Source organism: Mytilus galloprovincialis, chromosome 6 (assembly GCF_965363235.1).
Source record: "Mytilus galloprovincialis chromosome 6, xbMytGall1.hap1.1, whole genome shotgun sequence".
NCBI lineage: Eukaryota > Metazoa > Mollusca > Bivalvia > Mytilida > Mytilidae > Mytilus > Mytilus galloprovincialis.
The window spans coordinates 17690985-17709638 of NC_134843.1; the positions used below are offsets into that span (position 1 = coordinate 17690985).

Sequence of the window (18654 nt, forward strand, 5' to 3'; positions counted from 1 at the left end):
TTTGATGTGTTTCATCATTTGATTTTGCCATTTGATAAGGGACTTTCGGTTTTGACTTTCCTCGGAGTTCAGTGTTTTTGTGATTTTACCATTTAAAGTTGTTTTTGAATTTATAATTTCTGTTCTACAATTTTCAGAAAATTATTGTGTTTTTTTTTAAATTATTTAAATATGCTATAAATATATTTACAGTGAATTAAAGTATCTCAAATATTTAAATGCTTGAAGTAATGGAATAGATTAATATTTCCAAGTAAATTTTCTTTCAAAATTGCTTTCAATAAAATTAAAATATACAATTTATTATGTCATCCACATACGTTTTTCCTATGTGTTACCTTTAAAACATTTTATAAGGAAACCTGATAAATCTAAGTTATCTCAGTTCAATCATTTTAACAAAGTTTAAATTTATATACATTTACCTGATTAAACTAGATGAATAATGTTATGGTTAGCTTAAATTTATTCCCATAACCGAGTGATGAAATGCCTCTTTTCCGGTTATACATATAGGTATGTCACAAATCAAAACATGTATTGTTCGATCAATATGAGTTACTAGTATTGGATTTGTTTCATACATTGCAAAAAGTCGTACACTGACCCGTATCTGAATATACTAACAGGCATTAATCAGATAGATCGATTAACATTGCCTGTGCACGATCTTTATAAGCATTGTCTATTGTAAATACAATTGATAATCTTTGTTGACCTCAAATACTTAAGGAGAATTATAATGTTATGTTTTACGACATAAAGATAACTATATTTGTTTTACCCCTTCATGCAAAATTTTATATATTGTAAATAGTATTTTATTTCATATTGTGTATTATATCTATGCATTTTAATAGTCTCTTATAATTCTGTATAGAATTGCTCTCATTGTTATTTTACAATGTATAAAGATTGATTGTACTTGTTGAGAGATGAGACTTTAATAAAACATTGAATTGAATTGAATTGCAAATTTTTCTTTTTTATGGTTTCCTTTTTGCTTCCATTTCGATTTCCAGAAAATGATTGTGATATTTTTTCAATACAAATGTGCACTTTATTATAGCGGGGCTTATTTCATACACGGTTAGTAGTGGTGTTACGTCCCTTTATAAAAACAAAACGGAACCGAGAAAAAATCTTAAACATTCAAACAGACGAAGAAATTGATGATTAAGATTGAAATAAATTCAATAAACACATTTAAACCTAAAACGTAGTATTCGTTGTCTATTGTTCTTTTAGGATCAATGGAAGTAGTTTCTTAATTCTAACAGTTTTGAAGACCTACTTGCTCATTTTGGTAGATTACAATTATTCTAAATTTTGCACGTTAAGAAAGTCGGTAAGATAAATTCGTTACATAGTGTGCTAGTGACGTAATACGGTATATATGGGGTCAGTAAATTCTAAATGGTGATTCGAGCTTCGCTCTCATCCCATATGTAATGTACTGATCCCATATATACCGTATTAGGTCACTAGAACACTATGTAACTAATAATATCTTATCAAATATTTCCATACAGTCAATATAGTGATCTTTAATATATATAAAAAAAAATATAATCAGACAGTATGCATACATTACATTTAAAACATTAACTACGCGATATCAACTCCAATTATGCAATTTAAATTCCTATTTAAACTGATAAGGACGCATGCGAAGAATATCTGGTAATGATATACTATACATATAAGAGCAAGGCCATCTAGTAATAACAACGTAATAGTTGTAGCTGCTACTTGATAAGTTCTCAGGTAAGACATATATTTAGCCGTTAAAGCTAAATGTATTATAATGAGTTTATTTGACCTTTTGTTTTTCGACATTACGAGTTTGCTTTTACATTATCATGCGGAATAGAAAAATAATTATCAATGACATTTAGAACATTTGAGTAATTCCATCTTATGCTTCTGTACCCACACTATATGCATATTCATCATACAAAACTTCAAATTAAAATATAAGATACAATGTGCTTATATCGAAATTTATAATTCACTAATTTACTAAATATGTAAATATTTGATTTATATTAATACAAACCCATTTGTTTAACGGTAATTGTAAATACATTTGTTTATTAGGAGGCGGTTTTATGATGACACTTTTGCATTCGAAACACTAACAGTAAATAAGAATTTATTGCCATTTTGTTATTCATAAAACACTTTATATGTTTATCAATGGAGATTTGTTTGTTCATATATATGTCCTATTTAAAAGATCTATTTACAGATATCGGAACAAACCCCGAAAGAAAGATTAACAAACCAGCGAGAAAAATATGTCGAAGGTAAATTGTTATAATTGTTTTACATCTGTTTGTCTTGTTCACACATTGTTGTCATTAAAATGATTTTTTTTTGCATCTACCATACGAATGAGAGTTTACAGTGAAGCTAGCTATACAATCAAATTTAAGCATTTTCTACAAACAGAAAAGCATGTACCCTATCAGGTATATGAAAGTTGTTTTTCATACGTTTAATGTATTTGAGCATTTGATTTTATTAATAGATAAGGGACGTTTCTCTTTGAATTTTCTTTTAAATTGGTTTTTTTTGTTATCTTCTGTTTTGGATTTTTTAAAAGGTTGAATGAAGGTATCTTCTGAAATTTACATTAAGGGTTGACCTTGATCTCCTTGGCATATTCTCTCTTGCTGTGATAATTGTTCTAATTGGAGTTTTGTTCAGGATGTATTAGTGCTCTGTACGGTCTTGTCGAAATACAAACCTAACATCTCATATTTCTTGTTGATTGCGAGGCTCTATGACAACAATATATGTTGCACTTTGTAAATATATCTGTTTCTCAAACCACGCCTCATTTTGGGGAGATTTAGAATATTCATAGTTGATTAATTTTGTTTACATACTGGTTTCCAGTTCTAATCTATAGGTTGCATCTCATAGAGACATAACTTGGGAATGTTATCAGTAAATATACATGTGAATATTGTTTATATTGACATCTGCGGTAACCCTACAGTCGAGGTATGGGTAGTTGAGAGATTAAGTTTTAGTTTAAACTTGTAATAGTTCGGGGCATATAAACATTGAAAATATGCCGTACAGCCCTAAACAGTGCATATGAACTTTCAATTCTAGTTTATGATTTTTTGTAAAACTTCATAGTAAAAGTGGTACAGTTTAAGCCGTAAAGGTATTTCCCATGAGGAATACATTCACAGTATTTACAGAAATGCCACCTATAGCCGTGAAACTAATGTTGGATTGGTTTGCATATTGCCTGATGCAAAGCTTAATTTGTATCGTCGTCTTACATACTCTACTTATTTTGTCGCCTCTTTTCAATGTTTTTCGATAATCATCAATCATACACAAGATAAATTATAAAAGTCTCCTGCCTGATATGTGAGTTTTTATAATGTTTTGTTACGTTACGCTATACAATTATCGACCGCTTAGTACACAACTATGGAGTTTAAGTATCCATTGAAATTGAGACTACAGATACTTTAAGGTTTTTGTGTAATAATGACAATCGGCATTTCAAAACTGTCGATTGAGAAAGAGTGAAATTCTGTTCTTGCTTGAACTTTATATTTGTGTCATGGCGATAAATACTTTTTCAGCATATATTTATACTTGAATCAGGTTTGAACCTTATTCGTAATTTTGTATTCAACAGATACTGAACGACCCAATACATGGCACAATCGAGCTAGACCCATTACTGATAAGAATAATTGATACACCCCAGTTCCAGCGACTGAGAAATATAAAACAACTTGGTGGGTGTTATTTCGTTTATCCATCCGCATCACATAACCGTTTTGAACACAGTATTGGGTAGGTAGCTTAATGCTTAGAAGTCTGAAAAGTAAAAAAGTAGCGATACGAATCAGAAACCTGAACTGGTCATTTAAAACTTTTATTCAATAATTAGGCAATATTCCGATAGCCCATAATTGCTTTTAGAACAACACATGGTATATAAAAAAAAATCAATGTTTTGTTTTGTTTTGTTTTGTTTTTTTTTCTTTTCATTTTTATTGCAACCGTTTAGATTATATGCGTTGCAAAATTATTTACTAGTTATACCATAACTGGAGGTTGTCTTATTTTCCCATGAAAATGTCGGTATTAGGTATGCACGTTATTTTCATTTTTTAAAAATTATTAATAATCAATTATTATTACTAATAAAACATCATAGAAATAAGGAGATGTGGTATGATTGCAAATGAGACAATTCTTAATCAAAGTCACAGTGTGTAAAAAGTAATCCATTATAGGTCAAAGTAAGACCCTAGTTATGGAAGCTTGGCTCATACCGAACAGCAAGCTATAAAATGACTAATGTTAAAAAATCAAATAGGGAAAGTCTAATTTATATAAAAAAAAGAAAGGAGACACGAGAAATTCTTATGAACTTCATCAACAAACGACAACCACTGAACGACAGGTGCAAACAAATCGAACGTTTTACCAGGCGCAAACTGTCAACCTAACCTGAAACAGAAGTATTATATTACAACATAGAAGGACACAATATCAAATATCAATTAAAATGACTAAACTCGATCAATAACAAAATTATCGTAAAACTTTTAAAAATTTCAGTAAAGGTGACAAATAAAAAAAAAGTTAGCAGTGATATAACACAAAGTAATTAAACATTGAATAACAAAAATGCAGTACACATTGTGTCAACAGATCTAATAAACAAAAAATTACGATTTAAGAGAACTACCAGTAACAGGCCAAAAACAATTATAATAAAAAAAAGATCCAGCATCAGATACGTAAATCAATCAAAACATGTCTAAGGAATTTAGCGTCTTATGTTCAATTTTGGTAATGTATATTGAATAATTAGGCATAAAACATCATTAGATGATATCCGTTGAGACTGATGATTTAAATTAAGTGGTGATATAATTACTCAAATGATATTCATTTGAGTAAAGCTGTTTCTCATATTGCTTCAAGATGCCCTGTATTGTATATGTATCTACAATTTAATTTAAAAACAGCAATAAACCTTTATTTGTCCATCTAAATACATGTTAAAAGTGTTTGTTTCAAATAACAAATCTATTTTGTGATTTGATGACATACAACTTTCAAATTCCTTGTTTAGATTTATTCCTTCCTACATGTACATGATATCAATCGACATAAGGATACATTTATTTTGTTTTTGATGTTTTAACTTCCTTTATTATCTCAAAGTTTGATAACAAAATATTTGAAAGTTTTAAGGGTTTTTACCTTTTTCATGAAATAAACACATATACTTCTTGCTATATCTTATCACTGTTGATTTTGCATTAGAAAATTCTTCAGTCTAAAATATAACGCAGTTTTTGGTATTTAAAATTTGAAATTAGAAAAATCAATCCAATCTGTAGTAATATGCAGTGCTTAATTATAGGTAGAACTCAACAAATTTGAATGCAAAACACAAACTAATTATTTTAACATATATATTCAGAACATGTTTCTTGGCCGGCAGATTGGCATGTCAGTTGCAGAAACGGCTTGACCAAATTATAGAGAAGTTAGGGGAAAATGACGACATAGAGAAGTTAGGGGAAGATGACGACATAGAGAAATTAAGGGAAGATGACGACATAGAGAAATTAGGGGAAGATGACGACATAGAGAAATTAGGGGAAGATAACGAAAAGAAAATGTATGTTGAGAAACTGAAAAAAGCGGAAATGACCGACGATGACAAATTGTGTATAGAGATAGCAGGATTATGCCATGATATAGGTATGCAAAACAGTAAGACAAATACCCATTTAAGTCACAATTATAAGTCGAACGATCAGCAGTACATGTATCATGCCTTAAATATATAAATCAAAAGCAGTCAGGAGGTTTGGGTTTACACCCTGGTTTAACGTTATTTATAAGAGACAAAAATCTAGAATCCAATGTCTACTATTAAACCAGACACACAAATTTACCCAGTACTTGGAAAATTAATTTGTGTTCAAAACACCAAATATAAGTACGATCGTGCTTAAACTTTTATAACCATTAGACTTGGTGATTCGACTGCATCTGTTATAATGCTTGTATCATTCGTTATTAGATTAAAATTTATTTGAAATAAACACCAAGACTTTAAGGCAAAACCATTGTTAATAGCAGTAGTGTCAATAACAGCTGTTCATATATTAAATGTCAATTTGATCGTCTCTCTCAAAAGCCCATTTTTTTCTAATAGCCTTTTTTTTTACCTTTTTAAGATTGTTTTTACCTTTTTAAGGACACGGACCATATTCTCACTTGTTTGATCGATTATTTATGAAAGCAATGAAGGAGAAGGACCCGAGTATGGAGGAGTGGAAGGTTTGTGTTTACAATTTTAATGGTTATTTCATACATTAACGTGCAAAGTGAAAAGTATAGTTTGCAATATTGAATATTTGCTACACACAGTTATAAGATACTAGTAATTGATCTATTGATACTGTTGCACATGAATATATGATTAATACTTACATGCTCACCATTTCAAATAATACATGTAAACAGGCCTATGTAATTCACACAGATGCAAAACTGTTCGGAATTTTTATAAATTTTGATTGACAAGTTAAAACGTATTAGTTTCAATGTTAAATAAATGCCGTGTTAAGAATGGCAACAATGCCGTACTGACTGACATAAACTAACACTGTATGGAAACAAATATTTTTAGATTACAGTTTTACTATCATTTCAAGCGGTGCACAAAACTTTATATTAAAAACTAAATACTAAAAAAAGTTGTTCAAAAGCAGCATTGTCTAGCGCCTTCATTCATCTTCGTAATTTTCAAGACTATGAACATCATTGTGGGGAACACATTAGTATTATGACGTAACGTCATTGTTCATGTAACTGTTAAGCATTTAGCTAAGTGTCAAATACTTTTATCAACTTTCTTTTTACTTCTTTTGTTGGTATTGTAAATTGTTGTAAATTAATGAGCGCGAAAAAAACTTTCCTCCCCCACAAATGTCTAAAGTTTCGCTCAACGGATTTTGTCTGTATAAACAACTTTTAAGTTCGATGCATTTCCGTCAAAAACTTTTTTAATGAACATCATTTTTGCGATTAGGGGCATCGTCACTTCCGTTCCAATGTTGCGCGAGTGGTTGGAAAACTATAATGCGATGTTGCACGAATTATTCTGCAAATTAAATTCGTATAATTGACAATCAGCACTGCTGTCATTAGATAATTGTAATTAAGTACTTACAAAACAAACATTATTTCTAAGTCGTCCTGCACAATGACGATCACTGAGACGCTTGATGAACGTTATTAGTGCAGGGATACAAATCCTCTTTATCCCTTAACATATTCTTTAATTTGTTTGAAGTATTTACTATCGAAAAAGAAAACATTTCACTTAAGGATGATGTTCAAACCTTTCACAATGAATTCCGCGTTGAATCTGCAATCGACAATTTCTCGGTTTATTTCAACCCATTATATTATTGCGGGTGTTCCTAGATTGTGCTAAATATTTTTATACAAGGTGGTAACATCAAAAGAAAATTTTCAGAACTGTTACAGGAATATACCTCTATACGTCTATATCATCTCTGACATAACTGGGTATGAGAGAACATAACAGTTTTAATATTAAATCTAAAAAAACGACTCATTCTTGTCAAGTTTTGTAGATGATAGATTAAAACCATTCGGATCTGAAGTTTTTTTTTAAGTTTGCTGGAACATTTAGGTTCGGATGTTGTTTGTTCCAGCCTCTTCCTAAAACTATTTGAATGTGCACATGCCTCGAGATGATGTCCTTCTGTGAAAATCTTGTTCTTGTCCTATATATAAGCATTAGGCACTTGAAATTCCCATTGATAAGTTTCAGTTCATTCGCGGATTTTAAAAAGATTTGGTTAAAAAAAATCCATTAATTTCCGGTTTTTGAGTAAAATACCAATTTGAAGCAATAGACGCATATATAGTATTTTTAAGTTTCTTTACAATTTTTTTTTATTCGTTTTGTATCCTTGTAAAAAGTATGTTCGTCAGTCCGCCAGCTCATCCCTCATTCATTTTGTCCGCTCGAAACACATCAATACTGAGACACTGTGTTACACACAATTACTATACAAGATTGTTTATATTTATATTGTTTTGGCTGGACTATATCGTTAATTTGATTAAAACAACTTGTGATTTATTGGACTTTGGCCTTTTTCTGGGGGAGTTTTGTAACTATGACATTGTTTGAACATGAATCCTCTTAACCAGACTAATAGAAAACTCGTGTTTGTCATAATATAGCACATGTACTCGATATATAGTACCATTAATAAGAGTTTTTTTTTTAAAAAGAGAAATTGGACTTTGATCATGTGTATGTCTATTGTTACAACATCAACCTTCATACAGCAACTCCTGTGGAACCGTTTGACAAATTAAATACTTAATGCTAGTGTTTGCCGTTATGTGAACCATCATTTTGATATGAGCTGTCTGAAACCATTAGACAGAAAGCTCTTATAGTTGGCAAAATTATTCTAAATCATGTGAAGTTGATTACATAATAAAGTCATACCATAATTCGATAATTTGTTTGAGCATCGTAAAAGAGAGACGAAAGATACCAGACGGACATTCAAACTCATAGATCGAAATAAGCTGACAAACTAGAATAACGTATATCTATGGAAGTACAAACTCGCTTAAGATTCAGTTATATGATATCTTTACTTTTAAACGTTTGTATTAATCTAATAACGTTGTAGGGTTCTGACAATAAAGATCTAATGAGACAATCGTATTTTAACCAACAGTTATGATTTATCTTAGCATGAGGATGTTTCAAGAATGATGATAGACTATATGATTGACGAAAATAAGGAGCTTGCAGAAGCATTTGAAAAAAGATTTACAGATTGGAAAGAGAAAAAGGAATTCATCAAAGACCTTATCGACGGAACGAAGGTTATTTCAAACTAAATATAAATTTTGTAAAACTACTGTTATGTGTTTAAAACCATGGTAGGATCCACTAACATTATAAATAGACAACTCTTATCAACATCACAATTTTAAAAGTAAACCCTTATAGGTAAAATCACCGCATTCGAAACAGGGCCTCGTTTCACACCGAGAAGCAAGTATGTTTAAATGTCACAGTTTGAATAAGCAAAACCAAACCCGGGTTACAAACTAAAACCGAGAGAAACACAACAATTATAAGAGAAAAACAACGTTACAACGTAACAACAGACACTCAGAACCACAACAAAAGCAAACCAAAGTTACATAAAAACGAACTATTTGATAACAACTACCATATCCCTGACTTGGTACAGCACATTTTAGCAACAACAAGTTGAACCTGGTTTAATGGCGAGGTATACCTCCCTCGTATATGAAAATGTAAAAGATACGCTAGAATAATAACAATCTGTGACAGGGATACAGAACAAACAAATACTAGAACACTCAGCACAGAGAAATATGATTGTACATTACAAGATTTAAACTGCAGATAAACAACGAACACCACCCATGAAATCATTTGATTTAGATTTTTTGTATTCTAACGCCATTTTTAAGAACAGCATTATTGCTATATCGTGATGGTCAGTTTATATTGGTGGAGGAAACCGAAGTGCCCGGAAAAAATAACAGAACCGTCGATAGGAAAACTGAAAATACTAGTCAATCAAGATTGGAGTCAAATGCACCCGCTCGAGCGGGGTTAAAACTCACAACCTCAGTGTTGACTGGCTAGTGATTACAGAAGAAACTACTTAGACCAACCGGTTTGAAAGAATAAACTAAACGATGTAAATAGTAAACCACAATCTAAGACGTGTTAGTTTAGACACAAACACATCACAAACATCAACTTATTCGGAATGCCAATGAAATGTACAAATCGTTATTTCTAATCTGTCCTTCTCTTAACTCTCCTGAAGTAGTTTCTGCGTACGAGTCATACATAAAAGCAACAGTAGTATACCGCTGTTCGAAATTCATACATCTGTTTGCGAAGTCAGCGTAGTGTGAACAAGCACAAGCATAAAGTATGTAAATACCAAATGATAGGACAGAGGGTATAAATAAAGGCAAAAGTAGTATATACCACTGATCAAAAGTCATAAGTCGATGCATTAAAAACGAATCCGGGTTACAAACTAAAACGGAGGGAAACACATTTTTATGCTTAGAAATGGGAAATTGATAATAAGGAAGTTGAAGTTCTCTCGTTTGTCATAGATTTTAGTCTGAGGTTGTCCATCTGTGTCAAAAGAAAAGATAAAAATTAAGATAACATTTCTGGTGTGATTTTCTCCGTCCGTTATTAGCATCCAGACTCTTATGACAACTTGAACTTATAAAATAGGGGCGAAAGATACCAGAGGGACAGTCAATCTCATAGATCGAAAATAAACTGACAACGACATGGCTGAAAAAAAGACAAACAGACAAATAATAGTACACAAGACATAACATAGGAAACTAAAGACTAAGCAACACCAAAACCCTTTAAAATCTGGGGATAATCTCAGGTGCTCCGGAAAGGTAAGCAGATCCTGCTCCACATGTGTTACCAGACGTGTTGTTCATGTTATTACACTCCCGGTAAATATTTTTATTCGGTAGGTAACATTCATAAAAAGGTTAGGGAATTGTAGTTACGACATAATAAACATATATTAACCGATATCATATGTGAAACGGATAATCGAAAATGGTCAACCAACTCGTGATTGCGTCCATAAAATTAACGAAGGGGGGATTGCAAAATCACCATTTGGACCTCTTTGTTTAATAGATTCCTTGTGAGCAAGTGCCCTCTATCAAAGAAATCATGAACGGAAATACAAGCCCGGGAACATCGTATCGATTGGAAGATATATACTTCGTGTGCAGGCGCTACTGGAATGTAGCTTCAAAGAAATAGAAAGTCCACAGTCGGGAAGCTGAAATCATCTCTTTTGTCGTAAAATTTTATTTTCAACCGACCCTTATTGTCAATTTCGTGATGATAGTCAATATATGAGGCAGACTTAACTCTATCTGTTGTATCCTTTGTCTCTAGTTAAATGGGATATATGAGTTCAACATAGTCCAAAAATTTGAATTATTTAGTCATAGATATTCCTTTATATAAATGAAAGTAAAGTTAACGGATATTGCTTACTTCTTTTCTTTTTTCCTAAGAAGTTTATGCATGAAGTCAGCCTCATTATAATAAAGGAACAAAGCGGCAAAAACAGGTGCACAATTCGTTTTCATTGGAATGTCGACAGTTGAAAAATACGTCCTCCAAACGTTAAAAAATTTGTACTTATATCTAAATATTTGACTTTTCCATTTAAGACTTAGTATTTGTCTGATTCTTTCTTTGGATAAATAATTATTTCTACAAATTTCCAGAATAAAAAAGAAAATAAAGCAAAGAACTACATGTATGAGGTAAAGTTGTAAATGTATTTTGTTTAAGGATAATCAACACTGAAATTTGTGTTTTTTTTACACCTCTGGGAAAGCATAAAATATCCAACTAAATTCTGTTAACGTCATAAAAATACACTTCATTAAGGATTCTCCTAACACAAATCAAAATGACGAAAAAGAAATTAAATAAATATCTGAAAAAAAATGGATTTTTCATTAATCAAACGTATAATTTTTTTTTTTAGATCTGTTTTAAATGCCAATGGGACAACTCTCTACTAGAAACCAACATCCTTTAATTTTATAGGTCACCGTATGGTCTCCAACAATGAGCAAAAGTCAGAACCTCGTCTTGGTCATGTTTCATCGTTTCAAACTAAGATTAAAAATCAAAGCTTCATCGATAAGACATGGATGTAAGGGAGTTTTCAATTGAATCTTATCAAGAAGACGATAATGATTTAAACATGTTCATTTAAAATTTAGTAATTGGAGAATACAATTGCAAAAACTTTACATATTGAATAGCGAAAAAAAGGAAGCGTAGGTATTGCATTTATACTAAGTTATCTAAAACGATAAAAAGAATTCCAACCTGTGTACAAAAACTTTGAGATGCTCCTTTGTTAAGAAAAAGTGTTTACATGTTAAATATGAACAAACTTCTTCATCTCAAATAAATTTAAATATTTATCATTGGACAACACACTTATAACATTGGGGATTAAACGGACTGGCTTCTTATTTAAAGTTTTATAGAGAACATCGAAGTGTTTCATCAGTGCAAGACACTATACTGACGAGTGTGAATAAATACAAAACACGATATATTAGAGAAATTATATTTTTTTATTTATTTCCTTACCTAGTATATGAGACTTAAAATACAACACTTTAATTATGTTAAGACAGAACTGAAAAGTTATATACACTTTTCTCCTTTTATCATTTACTTCTATTAACAAAAATAAAGTAGTTGATATACCTTTTATATCGTTGTTCAGGCCATACACTCTAAAAAAAAGTACAAAATATAATAGCCAAATCAGTTTAAAGTCGACGTTTTGGGATGTGGAACTGCATGTTTTCTTAGATAAGTATGAAATGTTTTTTTCTTTCTTCAAATAATGGTTTAAATCATGTCAGTGCCAAGACATTGACAACTCAGCTGTAGATAACATCGGAAAAAATCATTCCGACAGCATTAGTAACGATTCGGTATGTGTAATATCAGAGTTCCCCATAAGACAGCTGTGGCGTTCCATAATTCGATGTTGAAATTTAAGGGAATAGGTAAAGCATTTATCAACTTTCCATGTTGTTCTCATTCATCAAAGAAAGTTGCATGTGGCCATTCCTTTTTTTACCGATTGGTTAATCATGATAGATATTTCATTTCAGTATTGATAATGTTAATGATCATGTATTACAAATTGTATCATAAGTGTTTGACAATATTTGTAGATTGTAGCAAACAAACGGAATGAGATAGATGTTGATAAAATGGACTATTTCGCTAGAGATTGTCATGGACTCGGAATGAAAAGTAACTTTGACCATCTTCGTTACATCAGTCAATGTAGAGTGATGTTCTCCAGTGATAAATCCGAAGAAACTACTATTGCTGTTCGAGATAAGGTAAATCATCAATTGTCTTATTTAAAGCTGAAATAGGAAGTAAAAGTTACAATCTAGCATTCTTGCATCAATTTTTTCATGGTTGTAACATGTTCTCCATTTCTTGCATGGTGAGTAGTAGGGAGTGATCAGTTTTAGGTGCATGAAAAAAGGTAGGCACGCTGGCACGGACAAATATGGTCATGCCCCTCCCTCCCTGTCAATCAACAGAAGTCATAACCTTTCGTTTCGATTACACTGTCTATGAAAAAAGGTAGGCACGCTGGCACGGATAAATATGGTCATGCCCCTCCCTCCCTGTCAATCAACAGAAGTCATGACCTTTCGTTTCGATTACACATAAACTTATTTGGATACAACGTGTGATAGACATTCTTCCTAAAACTCGCAATAGAAAACCCCTCCAACCAATCATGAATGTAGGTTTGCAAGATATTTCGTCCAATGAGAAAAACAGTACCGCCCTACACACAAATATCAATCAATCACATATTTAATTAGGAATGTTCACAAAACCTTCACTTCAAAACAAACTTTCTACATGGACGCACGCGATAAAAAGAAGCTGACCAAGAATTTCGTCAGATTAGTTGCCGAAACTCCCGTCGAAACTGTAGCTGATCACCTCAGACAATCTGGTATTCTTACAGACGAATTGTGGGAAGACATCGTATATTAGAATACAGAGAAGAATAAAGTACGACAATTGTTGAGGACAATAATCAGAAGAGGACCGAAAGCTTTCCATAACTTCGTCGACGCTCTCCTATTCAACGACTGTGAGGAATTAGTAGAGTTACTGCAATGCAATTGACCAACGTTGTCGTACAGGCGAATTTGGGGTGTTCGTTCAATCTACGAGATTTGGCCTACAGTTTACCCAACGTCCGTTACGATCCCCGTACATTTTCGGCCCTCATTTGGCAACACCGAAAGATTGGAGGAAACTGTTTGCTATTTTCTAATGGAATCATCAACTGTAACGGGAAATGTCTGTCCATACAAGACGGTCGACGTCGTCTCCGACGTTACGCCAGACTACTACAACAGATGGGTAACGACGTACGACTCACACAGGTTCAAATACTAACGGCTTCAGCCTCTCATCAATTAAGCGGACGTGTCGATCCCTATCGACTACCGAGCGAATTCAGTTTCGAACCGGAAATTTTTCCCGCCGTCATGTTTCGTCGTCACGGCATGCATTTCACCTGCCATCTCTCCGGTAAGATAATGATCACGGGTCTGAAATCTCAGCGCGATGTTCAGGAGGTATATCCCGTCCTCTTGGAGATGGAACTATACCTATAAGAGTCCTCGACGATCGTCAAAAGAAAGATGGACAAGTCGTACATATTCGTACTCTTTGCAGAGAAACCCAGCGACATTTACGTGGCATTGGCCAAGACATGTCAGACACCGGAACACATCGAGTCTTACCTCTCCGATCCTTACCTGGCACACCAACCGTGGAAGTACGAGATGATTCGGGCTTATTTGGATTGTTATAAGAACAAAACCGTCACCAATATGATACGATCATGACGTATGAAGACTACTTGAAAAAAGTCTATTACGACCCTAGTCATCCGGGATCGTATGGTGGAGTGGAGAAACTATACAAAGCGGTACGCAAGGAAGGAAAATATGTATTGGGAAGAGCAAAAATCAAGAAATGGTTAGAGGGACAAGAGACCTTCGGTTTGCATCGTCAAATCAATCGTTCCTTTCGTCGACGCAAAGTGATCGCTCCTTTTATCGACTACCAATGGGACGCCGATACTGCCGTAATGAAATCGTTCAGCAAAGAAAACGACGGATACGCTTATTTTGTCGTGACCATCGACGTCTTTTCTCGCTTTGCCAACACGCATCCCTTACGCTCGACACAAGGCAAGGAAATGGTGACCGCCTTACAGACCCTATTTCGTCGTGGCAGGAAACCTACCAAGCTAAGAACCGATAAAGGTGTCGAGTTCCGAAACAGAGACGTTCAACGATTGTTAAAAGCCGAGAAGGTTGACTTTTTTTACACCCAGAACGAACAGAAAAGTTCTTACGCCGAAAGATGCATCAAGACGCTAAAGTCCAGACTCTACCGGTACCTATCCCGTCATCAAACGCATCGCTGGATCGACGTTCTCGACGAGATCACCCAGAGCTATAATGCCGCCTACCACCGTTCCATCAAAATGGCTCCCCGTGCGGTGACTAAAAAGGACGAAACCCGACTGTGGAAACTCCAGTACTCGACGCAACACTACGTGAAACCAGCGACACGAGGTTACAAGTTCCGAAAAGGAGACACCGTCCGCATCTCGCACGTTAGGCAGCCGTTCGATCGAGAGTACGACGAACGTTGGACGATGGAGTATTTCGTGGTGGACGACCGAGGCACGAAAGATGGCATATCGTATTTCACGTTGAAGGACACGCTCGGTGACGGCGTGCAGGGCACGTTTTACCAATCGGAACTAAACAGAGTGAGAGTCACCGAGCAAACGATGTACCGAATCGAAAAAGTCATTCGCCGAAGACGCCACGACGCGCTCGTCAAATGGATGGGATGGCCAGTGAAATTCAACAGTTGGATCCCCTTGTCGTCCTTGAAAGACTATAAGAGTGGTGAACACGAATAGTGTGCAACCATGGACCAGTCCCTCGTATACGGACGAATTCATTTTTTGAGGGAATTGGGAGAGGCCAATAAATCGACGAGAAAACTGTTGGTACGATACATGACGAGAGAACAGATGGAGGCCGTGTCCGAAGTCGTCCAATTCATCGTCCTAGGATCCATCCGCATCCTCCCGCAAGACGTTCGTCGTTTGAGAGAGCGTTCGCTGATCATGCGCCAACTGGTCGATTCTAGAATGTCTTTACAGAGGAAAAAGAACGCTCTGATGACCTATCACGAGATGATTCCTCGTCTGTTGCGACCCCAGTATCTCAATCGAGCCATCGTTCTGTCTATCCGCTCGGGAGAACAATGATATTCATAAGAGTCAACTCACGGAGAGGTGGTGATGACATGATGGAAGATTTCTACTTGCACCTGTTCAGCGGCGATTCGCTCTCGACCCACGTCGACAACCACGCGGGAGACTTCGTGGTAGATCTTCCCAAGAGATTCCTGCTGGAAGGTACGTGGGAATGCGCTCTGACGGAACTCGCCCTACCGTCTCAACCGGAACGCCAAACCCATCGACTCTACGTCTGTGCCGACGTGGTAGAGGAATCCTACGCACGGAACAGTTTCTTGCCGCTCTTGCGATCCACCGAACCGCTCGAGGAAGGAACTTTGGAGTATACCAAACCTTATTACGTCAGATTACGTCAAACAGACTTGAATCAGGTGCGAATCTTTATAAGAGACGACCAGTTACGGGCATGTCGATTTAAAACCGACCTTTTGTACTGCACGCTTCACCTCCGCAGACGGAGATGGGATCGATAGAAGTGTACGACCACAAGTCACAACGCTGGATACCGTACGTTCCCGATCACAAAAAGTGGGAGCAGCATTTCTCAGACCTATCGGCAGGAAGGGTCCGACCCGACCACAAGGGACGATACCTCGTGGGCAGCGGCGCCCGTTGGCGCTCAGAGTCGACGCCCAAGGTACAACTGGTGACGCCGTTGGCGCAGACCCTCGAGATGGCCAAATCGGAACTGGCCCCTCCGAAAGTTATAAGAGGGCGAAAGCGCAGGCGAACGTTCAATCAACTGGATGAATCATGAACCACCTGGAAGAAAATCACGAAGACGAACTGTCCCTGTTTTCCCCTCCACCCGCCAACACGGGGATACAGAGAAGAGAATGGATAGAATTTAGACCGACGAATCAAATCAGTGCGGACGCTCCCTTGGACTTCTCGATTCCGTCGCAATCGGCCGCCTACATGGATCTGAAGCGAAGTTCACTGAAAGTCAAACTGCGTCTCCTGAAGACCGACGGTACCTCGGTCGCCAAAGACACCAACGTGGCATTAGTCAACCTGTCGCTTCAAGCCCTCTTTTCTGAGGTGGAATGCAGTCTTCAACAGACGCCCGTCGTGCAAATGGGATCCATTTATACGTTCAAGGCCTACATCGACACCTTACTGGAGACCGGAGCCAGCGATAAAGTACTATTAGATTCGCAGCTCTTTAAGAGAGACACGGCCGGACATCTCGACGACGCCAACGTCCAAGGCGGAGCGAACCAGGGATTGTACCGTCGCTCTTTATACACCCGAGAAGGCAGGATCCTGGAGATGGAAGGACCTTTACATTTGGACGTGTTTCGTCAACATCGCCTGTTGTTGAACGGCATCCCGTTGACCCTGAAGCTGTGGCCCAGTAAGAACGCCTTTCGCCTGATGTCCAGCGACGACGACGCGGCTTACCGAGTGCAGATCCTGGATGCCGCCTTCAAAGTGTGTCTACAGACACCAAACGCCGGAGTGTTGATGGCCCACAGCAAATTGTTGGGAGACGCCACGGCCATGTATCCGTTCGTAACCAGTCACTTCAAGACGGCTTCCGTATCCAAGGGAGAGTACGGATTCATCGAGAACAATTTGTTCCAGGGAGACGTTCCCAGCCAATTGATCGTGGCCCTCGTCAGCAGCGAAGCCTTCAGTGGAAGTTATAAGAGATCGCCGTTCAATTTCCAGGGGTTCGACTGCAACTTTTTGGGATTGTACGTCGACGGACAATCGTACCCCAGTCAACCGCTACAACCCAATTTCGCCGGTAGAAACTACGTGGACGCCTACAGGACACTCGCTACCTTCAGGGACGACGTAGACGTCTCCCTCTTGGATTACGCCGGTGGGTTTGCCCTCTTCGTCCTCAACGTCGACGATCGAGTCGATTTCAACGCCAAGCGGAGAGGAGACTGTCGACTGGTAATCAAATTCGGGACGCCCCTGCCGGAGAGCGTGACCGTCCTGATGTACGGCAAGTTTCCCAAAGTGATGCACGTGGATCAATCTCGACGCGTCTTGCTACAATGAACAACCGAGAGGTGGAAAGAGCGCTGAGAGACCAACACGTCCGAGCCATCTGTGCCGACGAATTAGTGCGACCACAGAGACCACAGACGTACGTCGTCAACACCGATCCGTGTTCCAGACCTGGGACTCACTGGACCGTGTTTCGTTTTCCTCTTCAAGGACCTCCCGAATTTTTCGACTCGCTGGGAAACCGTCCGGGTGACTACCATCGTCGCTTCGAAGAAGTCCTGGGACCGACCTATTTGTATACACCGGATGCCGTCCAACCGGAAGACAGCAATACCTGTGGAGCCTACTGCATTCATTTCGTCCGGGAGAGACACGGCTCGCGATCTTTTCAAGAGATCCTCAACGACTTTAGCACCGTAGATCTGCGAGACAACGATCGCAAAGTGAAAAAGTTCATAAGAGGAAGAATTGGTACAACCCGTCGAGGATGGAGCGCGAAAGCAGTACGAACGGTAGCGAACGATGGCAAGTGATGGGCAGTCATTTACCCAAATCGGAAATCGTCTACTTTTGCCGGATGATCGTCGTCTACGTCATCATCATCACCTCGATCGCCAACCTGTCGATGCAAAACGGCAAG

General features: G+C 36.6%; 1 protein-coding gene across 3 annotated transcripts in view; it reads left to right on the plus strand.

The window, feature by feature from the left end:
• LOC143079091 (deoxynucleoside triphosphate triphosphohydrolase SAMHD1-like) overlaps positions 1-18654 on the plus strand; it is a 77575-nt gene that overhangs the window by 40094 nt on the left and 18827 nt on the right. For 2 of the 3 annotated variants that reach the window (XM_076254260.1, XM_076254262.1), the window contains exons 3-8: positions 3671-3831; positions 5480-5763; positions 6266-6348; positions 8821-8955; positions 11407-11445; positions 12892-13065. In XM_076254260.1, the coding sequence (XP_076110375.1) occupies positions 3671-3831; positions 5480-5763; positions 6266-6348; positions 8821-8955; positions 11407-11445; positions 12892-13065 (876 nt within the window). Of the gene's footprint in view, positions 1-2251; positions 2310-3670; positions 3832-5479; positions 5764-6265; positions 6349-8820; positions 8956-11406; positions 11446-12891; positions 13066-18654 lie in introns of all 3 variants that reach the window. The other variant, XM_076254261.1, reaches the window with a different exon arrangement.